Source organism: Calidris pugnax, unplaced genomic scaffold (assembly GCF_001431845.1).
Source record: "Calidris pugnax isolate Ruff unplaced genomic scaffold, ASM143184v1 scaffold15, whole genome shotgun sequence".
Lineage (NCBI taxonomy): Eukaryota > Metazoa > Chordata > Aves > Charadriiformes > Scolopacidae > Calidris > Calidris pugnax.
This window is the reverse complement of record NW_015090774.1, coordinates 8,560,732-8,579,819: the sequence shown is the minus strand read 5'-3', so window position 1 is coordinate 8,579,819 and position 19,088 is coordinate 8,560,732. Positions and strand designations below refer to the sequence as shown.

At 47.1% G+C, this 19,088-nt stretch overlaps 2 protein-coding genes across 11 annotated transcripts in view; one reads left to right on the top strand and one right to left on the bottom strand.

Moving 5' to 3' along the window:
* Positions 1-12,960, top strand: part of FAM13A (family with sequence similarity 13 member A) — a 134,703-nt gene extending 121,743 nt beyond the window's left edge. For 9 of the 10 annotated variants that reach the window (XM_014944040.1, XM_014944047.1, XM_014944030.1 and 6 more), the window contains 5 exons: positions 2,407-2,502; positions 4,059-4,142; positions 8,264-8,460; positions 8,799-8,900; positions 9,931-12,960. In XM_014944040.1, the coding sequence (XP_014799526.1) occupies positions 2,407-2,502; positions 4,059-4,142; positions 8,264-8,460; positions 8,799-8,900; positions 9,931-10,057 (606 nt within the window). In that variant the 3' untranslated portion in view covers positions 10,058-12,960. The remainder of the gene's footprint in view (positions 1-2,406; positions 2,503-4,058; positions 4,143-8,263; positions 8,461-8,798; positions 8,901-9,930) is intronic. The other variant, XM_014944009.1, reaches the window with a different exon arrangement.
* A 2,110-nt stretch (positions 12,961-15,070) lies between these two features.
* The window catches only part of LOC106889180 (probable E3 ubiquitin-protein ligase HERC3), a 50,169-nt gene continuing 46,151 nt past the window's right edge, over positions 15,071-19,088 (bottom strand). Inside the window, exons 22-24 of the mRNA XM_014943970.1 lie at positions 18,667-18,850; positions 17,806-17,908; positions 15,071-16,956 (exon numbers count right to left, since the gene is read on the bottom strand). Coding sequence (XP_014799456.1) covers positions 16,748-16,956; positions 17,806-17,908; positions 18,667-18,850 — 496 coding nt within the window. The 3' untranslated portion in view covers positions 15,071-16,747. The remainder of the gene's footprint in view (positions 16,957-17,805; positions 17,909-18,666; positions 18,851-19,088) is intronic.

Genomic DNA, 19,088 nt, shown 5'->3' with positions numbered 1-19,088 from the left:
TCCAACAGTCTTTTTGCATCTTGATGTTCTCCCAAAATATACTCAGGCTTTGCTGGTATGACTTGTGTTTACCCAGTGAGACAGTTTGCCCATGTGCTAAATGTTTTCGCTCAGAGTCTGCTTTCTGTTAAGTGTGCTGGTCTAAGTCTGCAGGGCTGACTCAGGCCCCCTACATTTAAATTCAGCGCCTAAATTAATTCTCTGTATTCTTCCTCCATACTGATATTCAGACACCGAAGCGTGTTGTTTATTTTTTTCCATTTGTCAACATACCTAAGGACTTTTTTTGCCCATTCCAAGCCTTATGTTTATTTTTCTGTACAGAGCCATGGCAGGGGGGTTGGAACTAGATAATCTTCAAGGTCTCTCCCAACCCAAACCATTCCAAGATTCTATTTGTCAACTTTTAAATTTCATTAATTGAAAGTTTGGTTCTCAGCCTCAGCATAATCTTTTGGGGGTTTTTTAAGCAGTAGACTGTGTGAGCTGACAGTAGTGCTGTGCCTCCTGTTGTACTAACTGCTAACATAGTAAAGCTGGGAATAAAATACACATATTTATATATAGGCTACTCAAGTTTCTTCAGTTGTGTGCTTGATTGGGTACAGAGAAATGTCCGAAGTTGGAGGCAACTTGCTAGCTGGTGCAACTGAATGCAGACACATGAACATGAAACTCAGTGCAGAGAGGGCTGACTGAACTGTTTGCTGCTGCTGACATCCCTCCCATCCATGGGGCTGCTGACTCAGCAAACAGCCAGCTTGAGGCTGTCGGGTACTGGAGCCAGCCTGGCTTTGGAGGTGGGGGACACGCGGGCCCTAGAGCTCAGGCTCCCCATCTACATGCCCCTTATCAGGCTTGGGGATGTTTGCATTAAACCCAGAAAGGGAAAAAAGGGTTTTCCTCTCTATTGGTCTGCACCCATCATAGGTTGTAGGCTTGGTTATCAGGGGGAAAATGCTACCTCCAGATTCTTAAGAGTTCATCCCTGCCAGTCAGTCCTACTCCTGGCAATACTTACAGCTCTTCTGCCCCTGGCAAACCAACACCCTCTCCTGCTCTGGAGGGAGGATGTGAAAGCTTTAGAAAACTTACTGCAGTGAAAGTCAACTGTATTTAATTTTAAACTTTCCTCCCCACATCAACGTGTGTTCCCTTTTCTTCTGTTGCAGAAGGGGAGACTGCACAAAGCTCGCTAGGTGTTGATGTTAATTTTTATATGGCAGCTGTTCAGATGCTCTGGTGATCAGCAGCAGGAAGAAGCCTTGAGGAAGATAGGCATGGCATCAGAACCAGTTACAGCTTCCCCTTATAAGAGCTTTATAGTCTAAAGTTAGACAAAAGATCTAATGGAAGGACAGTCATACAATGTGGGTCAGACAGTGCTGAATACAAAGAAAGATGATGATCAGGTTGGTTCTGCTGAGTATTTTGTTTGTTTTGTTAGAGCAGGGTTAGAAAACAAGCATTGAAGAGATAAACCCCAGCTTCCTCACAGCTAGTACTTGGTTGGACAGACCTGTACTTTCCCACACTAGCTGCTGTCTGTGAGGTCTTCCCTTCTCCTGCGCTGTCAATACTGCTGAGATTTTCAGCTTAGCCTGGGTCTGAAAGGACAGAAACGAACCCTCACAGTTTGCAGCACTCTCAAACTGAGGAGGGAGCACAACACTCAGCCAGGAGGAGTGGAGTTAGGGACAGAGCAATGTAAGAAAGGCTTGGGGTGGGCATCAGAGCACTATTGGGTCTGCTCTGTGTCACACAGCCCTGGCACCTTCATCCCTTCTCAGCACTGTGGTAACTTCTCCACTGGGAAGAGGGGTGGAGCGGAAGGATAGGGACTTGAAAAGATGAAGAACTACTGGCTTGGACAGGAAATTAAGAGGAATAGCAAAGCCAGAAAGTCAGTTTTTGTGAAGTCTGTAGTTTAACTTACCCTGGGAAAGTCTTCTTTCATTGCAGTACCCGGTCATTGAAGTTCCTTTCCCTTTTCCTGGGTCATGAACATTGCCTCTGAGGTTCCAGCCGCAAAAATAAGGGTGGGAAACCTCATGTTGTACCTTATAATAGTAGATGTGATCACAAGGACAGACTGCTGCCTCTGTGGGTCATTTTATGCTGTGGACATATGATACCTAAGTTGGTCATTTGACTCATCCGTCTCATACATGCACATTACCAGACACCCCGCAGCTTGGGTGCTGCCTTGTCTGGTGCTGGGGGCAGGAGATGCAATGGGGTACACAAGCACTTGCGTTGCCAGTTCTAGGGCTAACCCTGCTAACCTGTCATCCTCAGGAAATTCCTTTCCAGTCCCTTCTGACTGACAGTGATCACAGGCACGTGCATTACAGAGTGGAGTTATCTGCTGCAGCTTCGTGGATCTCACTTCTTTTTCCTTTTCAGGTTACCAAAAATGAACGGCAGGTGATGAAGCCGTTGTATGACAGGTATCGCTTGGTCAAGCAGATCCTTTCCAGAGCCAACACCATCCCTATCATTGTGAGTAGAGCATTCTTTTGGGGGGCTATTTTTTTTTTGGTTTTGAGCTGAGAAAACAGGAATCACCACACTTTCACATACAACACAGTCACTAAGGCCAAATCCCAACCTCCCTTATCACTCAGAGACCAAGCAAATGAATGAATCAATGACATGCCATATACTGAAGTTGGGCAAAGCTGGTCAAGGGGCTCTGGTGTCCACCCATGAGCCGTGGGGCACATCTCACCTTGTGTTGTTTCTTCTCTTTCCATTGGGCTGCTGCTGTTATTTCATCATCTTGTGTTTGGCTGCAGCCTCACTTCCCTTTCCTTACCAATCCACTCTGAGCTGTAGGTCTTCCGTGCTGCTCGATTACACAGGATTGTATGTCAGGAACACAGATTTGTGTGGGTTCCACAGGAGACACCAGTTTCCTTGGCTGAGAGAAAGGGCCAACGGTCTCCTAATGCTTCATTTGTGTTAAAGAGATCCTGCAAGTGGTGGATATTCCCTCATTCAAGGTGGTGCTTTGGCAAGGAGGCACTGCCATCAGCAAGGAATTCAGTGCACCCCTCTGTGGAGCAAATGCACTGTCTCTAGTTTTAGACAACTTATAGAGGCCACTTTTTAAAAATTATTTGATCTTAAAAAAATGCACAGAGATTACTTAGCCTATCTATGGAAAGTGACTTGTTTCATCATGGTACCTGTTTACTCTGTCGGTCATGTATGATCTTTTACTTTTTCTGCTGTTCCCAAGCAGTGCTCATACGCTGCTCACTTTTTGTAAATGCCAGTGAAGTGAACGGACTGGCAGAGCGTTACCTAGTGCAGTCACACTGAGAAGTGGGGGGTTTTTTCCTGCAAATTGTGGGAGGTGGTCCTGTAGTTAAAACAAAAAGCTGTCCCTCCTTGATTATGCAAAGTACTCCCCAAAATGTGTGCTGTGAAGGTGGTGCTGGCAATCAAGAAGGAGGAAACCGCGTAGCTGTGCATGGGCAGTTTAATACAAAGCTCTCAAAAGAGAGCTCAGGTCCTGTTTTGACACAAAACTGAAATTGCAGAGTGGCTGGCCAGGAGACAAGACTGGCTTTTCCCACCCCCTTGAATGAGAACCAGTGAGAGGCTCGTGCAGAGGCGGGGTACGCTTGAAAATTCATCTCTGCATCATTAGGTACCTCAGTGGGAAATGAGGCTCCTGGAGAGTCTAGCTGGGCTTGTGCTCTGCTCTGAGAGGCAACCGAATGGTGAGGGGGGGGGTGTACGTGCCTCGGGCTGGGGGTTACTTTCTTGCAGCCTTTACTTTGTAGTTCCTGCCCAGCTAGTGTTCCAGCATCCAAGGTTTTTTCTTAGAAGTGTTTGGCGGTGACGTCCCTTGCTAAGCAGCATCCTGAGAGCAAACAGCCCAAGGTTCAGGGGGTCTGCCAGGCATGTTTTTCTTCTTTAAGAAATGGATTTCTCCTGATGGTCCAGCGATGAGCTGAGAGTGAGTGTGTGGGTGAGAATGAGCTGAGAGCAGGTGGTGGAGGAGAAAGGGGTTCATAATGTAACATACTTGTTAACACCTGTCACAGGGTTCCCCCTCCAGCAAGCGGAGAAGCCCTTTGCTGCAGCCAATTATCGAGGGCGAAACAGCTTCCTTCTTCAAGGAGATAAAGGTGAAGACCTCCAGCTGCTAACTATTTGCTCAGTTTGCATCAATTTTCCCCTTATACCAATGAAAGAGAATGATTGATTGATTATTTTTCCCCACGAGTGTTGATTTTTTTGCAGTGTCCTCCTGAAAAATCAGTAGCTGCTTTAAGCCACGCCAGTTCTGATCAAATTCTTCCCCTAAGACTACAGTTTTCCCTTGGCTTTGCGTTCTTTCCCGTCCTTCTCCTTCCCCCTTCACCTGCACATAAAATATTTTATTTTGCTTTCTAAAAAAAAAAAAAAAAAAAAAAATCACAATTACCTTTGTACCTTGCTTTTTTTCTTGCTTTCCTCCTTTCTTTTTAATGACACTAACTTGGTTTGCGGTAGCTTCTCTCACTCCAAAGCTCTGTGGCTTGCACACAGCACCGTGGCAGAAATGAGCTCTCACAAAACTAACACTCACACGTGGAGCCAACCCGGGGCACTTTTGGGATCCATACCTACTCCCATTCACGTGCTTATTTCATCCAGGGCGATTTGTCACCACCTCGTGAAGGCTATCTCTAACCAAGTCACGTGAGAATGGAAGTTAAGAACAACTCGGTTCTGATAGCTGAGGCCTGGTCAGATTGGGATGGCAGGATTGTTGTGTTTCTTTCTCGTGCTGAAGTAATTCTTGGTGGTGAAGACTGCCACGATATTGGGTCTTCTTCCCCTCAGAAGAAGGGAAGTCCAACAGTTGACCAGGATACACAGTGTGGGGCTGGGCCCCACACTTGCTTTCCTTACCCTGGCCATGTAGCAGGGGAAGAAAGTGCTTCAGCACACATGGGTCATTTATCCTTTATCCAGCCAGAGTTTGCTTAATGGTGTAAATACTGCAGAGGTAGACATTCAGGGTTGATTTGATTATTAGGCAATTAGATTGTATATTGTATACAGTAGATTGTATTATTTACATGGACCGGCTGGAACAGGTGCAGCAGAGGGCCACGGAGATGATCAGAGGGATGGAGCACCTCTCCTGTGAAGACAGGCTGAGGGAGCTGGGATTGTTCAGCCTGGAGAAGAGAAGGCTCCGGGGAGACCTTATAGCGGCCTTTCAATATCTGAAGGGTGCCTATAGAAGAGCTGGGGAGGGACCCTTTGCCAGGAAGAGTAATGATAGGACAGGGGGAAACGGATTTAAATTGGAAGAAAAAAAGATTCAGATTAGATCTCAGGAAGAAATTTTTTACTATGAGGGTGGTGAGACACTGGAACAGGTTGCCCAGGGGAACTGTGGCTGCCCCATCCCTGGAAGTGTTCAAGGCCAGCCTGGCGGGGGCTCAGAGCAACCTACTCTACTGGGAGCTGTCCCTGCCCATGGCAGGGGGTTGGAACTAGATGATCTTTGAGGTCCTTTCCAACCCTAACCATTCTGTGATTCTATGATTAATGGACTATTGGAGGTGTATATTCATTAAAACCAGATTGCAGACTGGAGATGTTGAGCTGCTGTGGGAGGCTGGTGAATCGCCACCAAGTATTTTGTAGGTAACCACTGGATCAAATGTGCAATAGTAGTCTGCGGGGGTGTATTTTTCTTTGGGTTAGTTTTTATTTCATTTAGTGTGTCCTCTATGTTTCACCTGTGCTCGCACCCAGAGTATTTGGGAGGGTTGCCTAAAAGCTTGAAAGGGCATTAGAGGTGAAGCCTTACCAGCTATTTGGGTACAGTATCTTGAATGTTGTCTGTGTTGAAACGATGACTGGGAAGCCTGCTTGCTGGGAGCACCGATGGTGGGATGCACTGGAGACTTTATATTTGTAACTTTGGAAAATGTAAATGCCTCACGGTTGCCTAAAGATGAGAGCAGGTGCGAGCCAAATGGATCTAGTCAATGAAGATCATTCTGGTTCGAGATGTAAGTGCCAGTGTGGGTTTAAAATAAGATTCCCATGTGAGACTTGTTTGAAGTGAAGGCCTTAGGTGGCCATTTCCATTTGAGTTCTCGCTGTGAATCCTTTTAATTCACTCCTTCGTTTTAAGCAGCAAAATGCCTTAAGAGGTCTTGTGACAGCCCCATGTAGTGTTTTGGCACTGAGGTCTAAACGAGGGAAATTTCTCCTCTTTCTTTTCCTCCCATGGGCTTCTGTTGGCAGGAGGCTCGCTCTGGAGCTCTGGGCCAGAGTGATCCTTGCTGGCTTGGGCAGCTGGTGCCCTGGAGTGAGGCGAGTGAGACGGGCTCCTCGTGGGCCTCTGAGGGGAGGACACTTTGCGTCCTCGGGAGCAGTTTGTCACACTGATTATGAAAACTGCCCCTTTCCTTTCTCTCCAGAAGCAACTTGCTCTCCCAGGAGAGGGTGCGGGAGCTCCTCCTGTGGTGCCAGAGAGATTCCCCCAGAATAAAGCTTTCTGTTTTAATGACTTTGATTGATTTAGCAAATCCTCCTCCATGCTGCAGCAGGATCGGTGTTCTCCTGTGTCAGGCCTGGTTGCCCTGACCCAGGGCAGGGCAGGATGGTTGGGGACCAGTAAATGGCAGTGAGCGATGGTCTCCCTTCCCCAGCCCAGCCTGAAGTTGTTTGCAGGGTTTATGCCTTCTGTTTAACTATAGAATTTACATCTGGAGAAACGGTCTTACCTAATCATATGCTAAATATTGCTTTAACTTTCACAAGTTCCTGCAGATTTTCCTGAGATTTTTTCAAACCTCTCTGTATATTTTTTTATTATTATTACTCAAAACTTCTTCCCAGCTAATCTGTTTTTTCATCCTCAAGCCTCCATCTTGGTTGTAAAATTCTCAGCCTGTGGCTTTGCATTGCATTTTCAGGGCCTAGAGCTTTAACATAAAAAGAAAAATCTGGGCAAACTCTGATTTGCTGTAAATGTATGCGTTTATAAATTATTGACTTGGAGGATTTAATGGGACTGTGCTAGGTCCTAGTGTTACTTTCTCCTTTTTGTTTGAAATATGGGAGCAATCTCTTAGGAATAATTAAACTGTCCACAGGGAATTGCATGAAAAAAAAGTAAAGAAAATGGCTTCTTTTGATCCCAGTGCAACAATACATTTTTGCATGCACATGAAGATTTTGGTAATGTTAGCCCTCAAACCCTTTTAAAGATATGCATGCGCTTAGATCCTTCCTGGCTAGAGTTACATGGTTGTAAAAAAAATATATATATATACACATACATACGTATTTAAGAGACTTACTGTCCATGCAGGGATTTATTACCTTTGTCTAATGCTCATGCCTCATTCCTTATATTTATAAGGTTGAAAACTGCCTTCTAGAAATGTTTCTGTAAGAGAAAACTGGGCCCTGTTCCCTGAAAATCCAAATGATTTCTGGGCGGTGTTGCAGGACAAACCCTTCATTTGAGAATGCTGTCAATTAGCAGGTACCAAGCGCAGCAGAGACTTCCAAACCTTGCGCCTATAAATTTTGCAAAACAATTGAACACGACTAAATCATCAGTGTACTTTGGGGAAATTGCACTGGGCAGAGTGTTTCCACTCTGATTTTTAGTCTACTCCAGCTAAATGGCACAGAGCTGATGTCAGGAACGGCCCATGTCAGCAGTCCTTTTGCAGTGACTCACATCCCACATGAGGGCCATGGAGAGACTGTTCTGAGCTCCCTGATAGCAGTGTGTGAGCACTGGAGGGCTTGCATTCAGCCGTTAGAGAGGGCTGTTGAGCTGCATCTGTTGAGAGAATATTTTGCATTTTAAGCTGGCAATCTGTGTGCTGCCAGGTGTAAACCATTAGGGAAGCAGAGAGGGTGGCTGGTGTGCTTTAGACAGTATGCATAATGACTGCAAGTGGGTGTATGTACATCAGAATGCATAGATTAAAGCAACGGGTTGCTAACAACCCCAGGTGTTTTTTCGCTCGGTTTTGTTGCCTTGGGTCTCCTTAACCAGTCTGAGTTGGTGGTGGCAGTTTCTCTGACATGCTTTGGGTGTTAGGGTGTCCTACTGATGGTCTTCTGGTGTCCTGTGTGGCTTAGGGATTGAGGTGCTTGCTCTGCCTGTCCACTCCGTTTCGTACCCGCTCCCCAGTGCATGTGGGGAAAGAGGTGCCCGTTTCTGAGAAGGGCAGCAGTAACCTGTTCTCTTTTGGGGGTGCTCTGTCCCTCTCTGTAGGAGGAAGAGGAGGGCTCTGAGGAGGACAGTAACGTGAAGCCAGATCTCACAATTACCATGAAAACAGATTTCAACGTGCGTAGCTTCTTGGATCAACTAGAAGATGACGCCGACGGCTTTGTCTCCCCGGTGGATGATAAGATGCCATCTAGGAGCAACCAGGATATGGGGCTTTCCAATCTCCATGAAGCATCCATGTATGTTGAATTTGCAGGCAACTTCAAAAAGTTATTTCTTGCTGAGATAGCGTTTTATTTGTCGGCAAAGTGCCTAGATTTAAAATTGTTTTCCATTTATCTTCTGAGTCAGAAGTTTTTGCCTTTTAATTTCAAAATGCAATAGACCCTCATATGAAAGAGTTTGGGAAGAAACTGCTTTGTCCTCATACTGATATTTGACTTCTGCCTCCTTGGAATCTTGCAGGAGCAGCTCCATTGCTTGGCATATGTACAACCATACATTTATAGATTTACTGTATGTTTCCTGTTATAATTGTTTACATATGTATAATCTTGTTTCTGTTTCACCCCAACAGCCCTGAACTGTTAGAGCAGCTCCAAGAAGTCAGGGAAGAGAAAAAGCGAATCAGGAAAAAATTGAGAGACTTTGAAGATAATTTTTTCCGACAAAATGGAAGGTAATAATTTCTCAGCTGTCTCTCTGGCCTTCAGCTACTTTTAATCTCTCTGGCATCTACAAAGACCTCCAAATATGGAAAATTACTGTAACTCACTATTATGTATTTCTTCATCATCGGTGTTTTATCCACATTCATTACAGTTTCCCGTTAAAATTAATTACTCCCCTCCTCCCCCCTTACCCTCCCATCCCCAAACTCTAGGAACCACAGCCTCTTGGAAAACTTTGTCTTAGGACAAGCAGTGGGAAGCAAAAGTATAGATTGTGAAAATCCACCTGCCTCTAGCACAACTGGCAGGAATGGTGGAAGAGTTTCTCAGTGATAGAATAATTGGGGGTTTTCCTAATGATGTACATTTAGATTTTTGTCCTGTTTTTGCTTGTCAGTGAGGTGTTCAGACACTGGTTTAAAAAGCGTGTGTAGCTGGGTTTATTATTTTCAGAAAATGTCCCTCATTAACGAGCCGATAGAACGCTTTAGTACATTTATGCACTGGAATTATTGTCAGTTTCTTGCCATCAGCCCTCATCCTTAGAAGTTCTTGCAAAATCACTGAAAACTTGAGAGTTCCATGTAAGCTGAGAGAAATCTGTTCAGATATCTTCTTCCTTTTCACAAGCGTGCCTGTTCATGTAAGTGATGTGGTGCCAAGCCAGGAGGAGCTGTATTTTATTTTGCCATGCTGACGGGCTGACATCCAGGTGGCTCCTGAAACAGAAAGGGCTCTTCTGTCTTTTTTCCAGCTGCTGTGTAGAGGCTGGCACTGGCAGAGGAGTGGGCCGTGCTGTCAAATAAGGGTTTGCATTTGTGTTCTGGCTCAACACACAAGCGCCCCACGCTTTGTTGGAGCAGGGGTTTCGACCCTTTTGGTTTTTCCCCCTCAAAGGATAAACGTTTTGGGTTTGTTTCCTGACGGGGAGTGGAGGAGAGAAGCTGCTCTGTAGGTCCTGTTGAGGGACGGTGGGAGGCTGCTGAGGGAAGGTGTCCTGTCACAGAAATGCTCATGACCTGCTTTCTCTCCCACTAGGAACGTGCAGAAAGAAGACCGCATGCCTATGGCTGAAGAATACAACGAATACAAGCAGATTAAGGCCAAGCTGAGGCTGCTGGAGGTCCTGATCAGTAAAAGAGATATTAGCTCCAAGATCATGTAAAGGAGAAGATCGTTTTTGTCAGCAAACAAAGACAAGAGAGCACCAAATGGACAAACGCAGCGGGAGCCTGGCTGGGGAGAGCTGAGGAGCTCCCTGGGAACTGAAAGGCCATCCCAGAGGCGGGAGGGGGAGGAAAGGTGTCTCTCCATCACTCTCTACACTTGCTGTTGTCCACTCTTTCTCCAGGCCTGATGCCCAAAACGGAGTTTGCCAGTGTAGGAGACATGACGCTGCGCTCAGTGACTGCACTGAAGGGATCCTTCTGTTTTGATTTGCTTACATATCCTGTAATATTTAGAATATCAAAACCAGCCATACTATTCTGTTTTCCCGGGATATCATAGCACGAGACAAAGTAGGATGAATAGTGATTAAATCATCGAGTAGCTTCTACTTTAGTTTAACAGGCAAGTGCCCCGACTGATCTCATGTGAAGGCACAGGTCAGATAGCCCCAAGACTGTCCTCTTACAGCCGCGGTAAAGATTCGCTCAGACTTTTGACCTTGACTGTTTGGAGTCAAGTCATCTTCTGTTGCTCTAGGTAAGTGCTGTAAGAATCTCTCCGTCATCACCCACAGCTGGTTTGAGTTACAGTTTTGCCCAGGCTTGAGTTGGGTTTTCTTCCCGCTTTTTTTGATGGCCAACTCGATGGGAGTAGAAGGAAGTACCTATGTCTGTTTGGGACAGCAAAGACAACGAGCCCTGCAGCAAGGTTCTCACCAGCGTGTTGTGCCTGGAAAGTGATACTGTAACATTATGACCATGTTTGGGCAACTGGGAGGAAAAGAGGTTTTAAAAGCTTTAAGTCAGAATCCCTTGGGATTTTGGTAGCTAATCAGTTAAATGTCTGGTGTCAATAAATCTGGAAGATCTCTGGAAGACCCACCCCGCTAGTGCGTGTGCTTCATCACCCGATCCAAAGGTTAGGAGACCAAGCTGAACAGTCCACGTGGTGTCATACGTACTCGCTAGCCTAGATTTTGTCCTTTTACATACACTGTCAGTCAGACTGTTTGGGCTGCAGCAACAACACCATGATGGTGGCATCAGAGGATGGTCTTTTCTTCCTGGTGTGATAAGCGGTGTAGTGGCGCAGAGGGCACTGCAGGGAACTGAAAGCCTAGAGCCACGCTCTGCCTGAGCACGGGGCCTCTGCTCCAGCTGTGACACCTCAGCGTTTTCAGATTCACTTACAACTTTCAGAAAAGAAAGTCCTGGGACACCTGATCCAGCTGCTGGTGTCAGACAGATGCTGCCCGAAGGAGCAAAGGGCAGCAAGTTGAGGAATGCACTGAGCAGGTGAGGGCTCACGGTCCTGCAGTCCCAGGCCAGCTGGTGTGCACCAACCTGCTCTGCCCTGAGCCAGGGCTGACGTCCCAGACCCTGCTGTCCCAAGAAGAGCATTTCTGTAACGTTTTCTTTTGCATTGATCCCCGGGGCAGCTAACGTGCAAAAGCCAAATGGCTGAGACCAAATGCAGTGCCAGCCATCACAGCCTCACGCAAGCCACGCTGGAGGAGGTAGGATGAGGACCCCCAACATAACTTCTCCCCTTTCCTTCTCTATACAGGCAAGTGGGCTCACAAATAGATATCTTTGGGTTGTGGTACTTAAGACTTACCCTTTTCCACTTGCTGTGTATGTGCTGTGTTAATTCTTGCCAAAACTGATGCTGAGGGTGTTCTGGTCTCTTCAGGATCCCATGAACACTTCAGAAGGCAGCCTTCTCCTGGAGGGTTTGCACATGACATTACTAGTCTGGATGGGTAAGGCATGTGTTAGTGAGAGCACTTAGGAGGGGGACTCCCAGGTGGTTGGTTTCTTTTCCTGATTGCAGAATAGCTCTTTCTATATAAAAATCAGTGAAAACTGAATTTTGTATTTCCAAAGGACTTGTGTGCTGACCTGGGGCCTGGTTTTCAGAGGTGCTGAGTTTCCATCACTTGAGAGGTGTGGGGCTGTGCCTCTGCAGAACTCACCCTTTGAACGTGTTAACTGGGCTGGCAAATGGGCTCAAAAACTGCTTTTGGAGATGTTTGACTGGAAAGGAAGCCTGAGCAGGGTAAACCCCTGTCTGAACACGGGGTCAGCCCAGGAAAGCAGAGCTGTGCCTTTGTCCTTCAGCCTGCTCTTAGGGGCTCAGAGTCCATAGTCAGCTCCTCCCTGGTTATTTTGGGGATTGCAGCTGAGCCAAACTGGCTGTGGTGTCACTCTAGTAGTAGAAGTGTGGGATGAGAAAGGCTGTTGGGTTACCTGGCTCAGTTTGGTCTTGTTCAGGCCCAGTTTAGCAAAGCAACATCACGGGTGGTGAGCGTGTGCCTCAGGCTGCTCTGCGTTTGGGATTTTGCTGAATTCTGATGGCCTGAAGCTTGGGTGCTTTGCTTATTTTGGGGCCTGGACATCTTTATATGGACAGAGAAGCAGTTTCTGCCCTTTCTTTGTAGTGGGACAGCTTTCCAATGGGCCGAGGCTCCCCAGGAGTACATTTTCTCTGCTTATTTTTAAAAGCCTGTTTGCACTGTGTACTGATAAATTATCTGTTTTGCTGGGTTTTGCCCCTGACAAATCTTGATAAATGATATGTAGGGAACAGTCCATTTTATTTTTAAACTGATGAGATTGTAGCATTTTCTGATGCTTAGTTACCGCTGTTTACATGGTATATTGCTAGAATTTCAGATAGTTTATATGAAATGTAAGTACAATTATGCACTTTAGAGAGTTTATATTTTTGAACTTTGAAAGCTAAAAGTAACAAAACCTGTTAACTGAAATTGTACATTAAAAGAAAGAAAATCATGCCTAGCTATCTCTCTTTTTAAACTGTTCTTTTCAAGTCTCTCCCCATGGCAAAAAAAAAAAAAAAGAAACCTCATCATCTACCGAGTTGCGAAGGGAAGGGCTAGGAAAGACCGTCACAGAGAAGAAATGAATTTTACAGTTCCAGTCCTGGAAAGACACATAGAAACGCTCAACCTTCTGTCCTGGGTCTGCAGATGCTGTGAGTCCCCTCTCCTGGGCCCTAAAATGTTGTTTTTGTAGCTCCCACAGGTGGTTTGACTTCCCACTAACCACAAGTAGCCACACGTGGTGTTTGCCCCCCACACACCCCCCTCCAAGTCAATCCAAGCAACAGCTCAACAGCTGTGCATTGTTTGATGATTTGTCTGTGCCAACAGCAATGAGTGAGTATTGACTGGAGAACATTAAATACCAGGCTGTGCTTTGAAAAGGTGTAGTTTTTTTTTTTTTTTGTACAATACTTCACTTTATGTGATATAAATAAGCTGTTTAGTATAAGACAACCTGTCTCCATGTCACCAGAACAAGCTGTCTGCTGGAGGGTGGCAGCACAGTCTGTGGGGCTTCCCATCCTCTGGGGCTGTTGCAGACATGTGTGACTGTGTGTTGCCACGCTGTGCTACAGTAAATCCTTGCTGTTTGTTTAAATGATGGTGATGACTGGGTTGTGAACAAAGTAAGATGATTGCCAGAGTTAAAGGCAGAGGAAAAACTTGTCATTCTTACAAGTGGCATTTGGTTTTATTCTGTTTATTCCCGAGTAAACAGTCAAATCATGGCTGTTGATGTTAAAGGCAGTGAAATTAAAGCATCTTATCTTTTAATCATTCTGCTAAGACATCAGTTGTTATTCCTGGTATGTGCAAGTTTTGGATGGTAAGTGCTGCAGCCTGAGGTGCTTCCCTGTGGCCTCTTTGGAGATGTTTGTAAATCAGTGAATCGTTGGTGCTTGAAATGAGCTGCTGAGGCAAGAGCCAGGCTGGAGCCTGTGACTGTCCCTGTGGTGCCTGGACAAGCTCATCCTGGTCATGGGGCCGTGCTGGCCGTTGGCCCGGTGCTGGCCGGTTGGCAGGGCTGTCTTGGGGCTGCACTGCACCCGTGCCACCCACCGGTGGCCCTTGCTGGCTGGTGGCAACCACACAGAAGCAGGGCTACCGTCCCTGGCTGTGTTTAAGGGCCGTTTAGATGCAGTACTGAGGGATATGGTGTAGGGGAGGACTTTGTAGAGTAGGGTAGATGGTTGGACCCGATGATCCCAAGGGTCTCTTCCAACCTCAATGATTCTATGATTCTATGATACCAGAGGCTGGGCACCCAGTGTGGATTTTGTCATGCGTGAGACCAGCTGGGGCTTGGTGTATGTACAGGGCGTGAAGTTGTGCTTCAGCTTCTTCAGGTTACTTCAGCCTCACTTTCTGTTTCCCATCTCTTGGGGAAGGGATCCAAGAGGATCCCTTCTGGCTGCTGGGGAGGGAATTTGGGGCCAGGCTCGTTACTCTAAGCCAAGGCCTAGGAGGGGACTTTGCTCACGTGCAGATGGGGAAGTTAACTTTGCATTTAAAAACTGCAACAAGTGATGCATTCACTGACCTTCTGGGTGGGATAACTGGGTGGAAATGGTGGCTCGATTCCTTCCTGTCACTGGGAACTGCCATATTCCTGAAGGGCCAAAAGACCCTTATCCAGGTGGGTGCATTTATAAGGTCCCTGTGGGTTGGCAGAGGACCCTGCTTCCAGCAGCATCCCCTGGATGTGTTCCCAAAAGTGCTGTTGGCACCGGGAGCACCAGCAGAACCAGAGGGGAACCTGGGCCGTGCGCCTGCTGCATCCCTCGTGGGCTGGGCTCCTCTCAAGGCTGTGCCCTTGGGAAAGAGTCGGGTGGTTCGTGTGCCCGGACCATGTCAGAGCCTGGCCCTGCTGCTGCTGGAGCTAACGGCCACCTCCTCACTCATGGCAGCAAGAAGGTGGCCCGTGGGGACAGGCAAGCACTCGGTACCTGCACCAGTGCTTGAGGGGGCTCAGCTCTTCCAGACTCACGTGCCCAGAGAGAAATCTCTCCCCATGGCTGAGTCATCCCAACACCTCTCTCACTCCTTGAAGTGCAGGTTCCTTCCTCACTCGCTGTCTCTGTGGTCCCTGGGGCAGAAGAGCTCCGTTTCCTGTCCTTCCCTGCTCCTCCTCTGCTTCCTGACACAAAGGCACACGCTCGGTCAGAATTAAACATCAAATTTATTGCATAATACTGTACTATGTACACACACATCGAAAATAAACATTTGATATAATTGTATATTTGTCTTCAATGCTGCATTAGAAAGAGGCTGGAGGGCTCTCAGTGTAGCCCACAGCTTGTCTTAAAAAAAACCCAGAAGCCTAAAACCTTTTGTTACGAGGTGCAAAGTTCAATACTGTATATTGAACACGGTGCATAAATACTATGTCCTAATAACAAGTCAATGTCAAAACCACCCTAGGCTTAAAATGAGATTTACATCAAGACCTGAAAAATGGGGGGAGGGAGGGGACGGGGAGGGAAGAAGAAGAATCATTCGTACTTCATTTACTGGGGGGAGGGGGATGAATGGGGGGAAAGAGGCTAAAGGCTCTCCAATCTTACAGGATAGATTTAGGTAATGACTTTGCTACTCAAGTCCTAATGTGCATTTCCAGTCTAATTCATAGAGATTGTCCTTTAGGGCCCCCCAGCAAAACAGCTGTCAAGTGGAAGAGCTCCTCTGAAACAGCAAAATAAAGCTATCCTAACTGAAAAAAATAAAACCAATCTCTGAACAGAGCCTTGTCACTCCAAAGTGGATCTCACACTTATTCCTTTTGCTGACCTGATGAGACTGGAGAGCTTGGACACAGCTCACACGCTCCCGCGGGCTCACACACACACTCACACACACACTCACACACGTGTCTCCTCTGGAGGAAGGTGGCAGCAGTAAAAGCAGCCCCTCACCTGGGGTTGGACCAACAGGTCTGCTCGGATGGAGAAACAGGGCTCAGCAAAGCCCACCCATCGAACTTGTAGACTTGCCAAGACAGAAACACAACACAAGAGAGATGTAATTTGAGCAACCCCTTATTATAGGCAGGGTTTGTCCTTCCACAAGCCTGAACACACACTCGGCTCCAGAGGAGTCTGAGGCTTCTTTAAGAAAACATTGCTTGGAAACAAAATTTGAGACAAGTGATGAGAAACAAGCCACACACACACACACACCACACCCCAAAACCATCGTATTCTCCATCAGACATCCTGGTGCAAAAAAGACAGAGCATGTACCATCACTAATACACTGCCCTGGGGGGGTCACAAATGGCATCCCAGCCCAGTACCATCTGCCAAGGACCATAGGGCAGAGCAGGTATTTCCACTGAAAGCAAGCAAGAACCAGCTTGCATTTAAAAAGGGAGGAAAAAAGGAGGGGGAGGGGAAATCACAGCTTTTCAAAAAGGAGACCACTACTTCATCCTCAACTTCCACCATAGCCTAAAATGCAAGGAACACCAAACTATTTAAACTGGATTAAAAGCAGAGGTGAGTCTGTGTGTGTGTGTGTGTGTAGGGGCGATAAAAGCAAACTCCAAGGAACTGCCGGGAGGGCAGTGATGTCAAGGTGAAAGGGAAAAAACAAAAACGTCCTCTGAACTGATTTTGTTCAGTAGATGAGCAAAGTCAAAGCACCAGCCTCTCCCTGCTGAAGCCCCACAAAACGCTGCCAGCATCAGGCTGAGACTGCATCATCTCAATCTAGTATTATTACTAATAATTTTACGTTTCCCCCCCAAAATGTTCCGATCCATTCCCTTACAAAAATAAAGCCGAGCCCACTGTTTTCTTCCTCTGTACCCACTTGTCTGTGCCTCTCCCGCGGCGCTCAGGCCAAGCTGAAGCCCTCGTAGTGGTCAATGGCTTGCACCAGGCGGGCGCTGAGGATCTCCTTGCTGCTGTACTTGGGCAGGTCCAGCAGGTTGTAGCAGGTGTGTGCCACGGGCAGGTACTGCTCCCCGCTGGAGGTGGACTGGATGACGATGCGCAGGCTGGACATGCCGTAGATGGGGATGCGGTCGCTGCCCGTCAGAAACACTGGGAGAAGCAGAGGGAAGGTTGGACACTCAGATGGGGGTGACCACGCGCTGAGGGTTGCACCTCAAGGCAAGCTCCATCCCCACCCGCACCACGGGACTCTGACTGGGGAGAAGAAGTTGCTGGCTGTAGCAACAAACGTGGAACCACCTGCCCTTAGAACCATGTATTTCTCCTCCCCTCCTCTGCTGTCCCAAATAAAGTGACCCCCCCAGAGCAGCTCAGATCTGCGGGTGGCTGGGACACTTGAGGCAACACACACACGTGCACTTCCCAAGGCCACTTCTGCAGTGGATTTCCTCTCCTTCCCAGCACACCACCCACCATACCTAGCACAAGGAGACCACCATCAGAGGGGAGGTATCTGTCACACCAGTACATGGTCTCATTTTCCTGCCACGTTATACACTCATTTCTTCACCCTACAACTGCCCCATTGCACCTAAAGTGCTGCAACGCCTGGCAGCTCAGCCTGCAGAAGAAGGAACCAAATTATTTCTGAGCGCTGGGGACAGCTACGAATTCACCTCCTGGCAACGCCAACAGGTGGGTGCTGCACTCTCTTGTCAGACACCACGTTGGATCTTGCACTGCAGAAACCACCCAGTGATTTTGAGGGTAAAAATGAACACAAAAGAAACAAGGGGAAAAAAAAAAACCAAACCCCAAGAGAAGGAGAAAACAGATTATCTGGATTATCTGACTAGTAGATAACTCAGGAGATAGCCATTCATGCTGGATCATCTTCTAGCAGTTAACACAATGTGCCATAACCCTCGAGCTCTGCAGATACTCCCACCCGAGCCTTCCACTCTGAGGAACCAGTCTGCACCACTGCAAGATACTCACAGAGAAATTTCTTCTTCTTTTCCAAGGGAAAAGCGTGAAAGGTTTCCCAAAACATTCTCACTGTGGGGTGTGTCGCAGTGTAGTCTCCCTTATAGACAGCGCTCTAGTGAAAAACAAAAAGTCACATCATTTCATCAAGCACTAGAAAGTAAAGACTAAGCAAAACCCAGACCTGACCTCTGCTGGTATCTGACATCAGATCGAGGTCGGACAGTTATGAAATGTAGCACAGGATGGGTCATGGGCAATAGCATGGCTCAAAGACCCAGTCAAGGGTTCTCCAAGCAGTGTGTGGAAGGCAGGTGTTAGGCTTCTAGCCACTCAGCTAATTACATCTGGCATTAAGAAACCTGGAGCACCTGTTCACAGGTTGGGCTCATGAACAGGATCATGTGTTCTGCATCGCAAACCCACTTCTGCTGCTGAGGCTGAGACAGAGCAAATAACGTGCTGATCTTTGGGTTTTGAGAGGACACAACTCTTACTTTGTGTCCAGACTCCCCTTTGAACTCCTGGCTGTGTACTTTTAGCCCTTGTACAAGTGGAGATGGTTTTATGGTAGGTGAAGACCTTGACCTTGTTTCTTCCCTTCAGTCTTAGGTTTCATCCCTAAAAACAGCAGATGGAAGTCCTTCTCCCCTCTCCTTTCACACCCTGAATTCCCTCCCTGAGCTTTATCAGTAGCAGGACAGCCCAATAAGAAACTTTTCATGTGAATGATAGCAAAATATACAAGAACCTTAAAAAAAGACATCTGTGGCTCATCACATCTCACGTGCCAGGTTAGTGCCCACCTCATGGAACTGCGCAATCCCAGTACTTGCAAAAAAGAAGAGAAATACAACAAGAGGGAAGCTTTACCTCCTCCAATTCCTCCCAGTTGTAGTTATTGTTTCCAACTATCATGGCCCTGAGCTCTGTGGGCTGGAAGAGTTCCAGGACTTTCCCACCACACACTTTCAGGAAGCCAGTGGAAAAAGCCGTGTACCACTCATGGATGGAGAGGTTGAAGATGTAATTTACGTAGGCTTCAACAAATTCTTCCCTAGTGCAGTGAGAGAGAGCAGGCAAAGGAAAGCACTTTTAATCATATGCCTGAGCAGCAGCACTGCTAACGTTTCCTATTTCTGCCTGCAACGTGTCTTGCAAACTTTGCAACAGGTTCAACCCACTGCCCTCCTCTCACTGAGCTGAGTCACTGCAACATGAACACAGAATGAGGCAGCAAGGACCACCCTGTGTCTGTTCACTCCCCGGCAGTGGCAGCACAGGAGGGTCCCTGG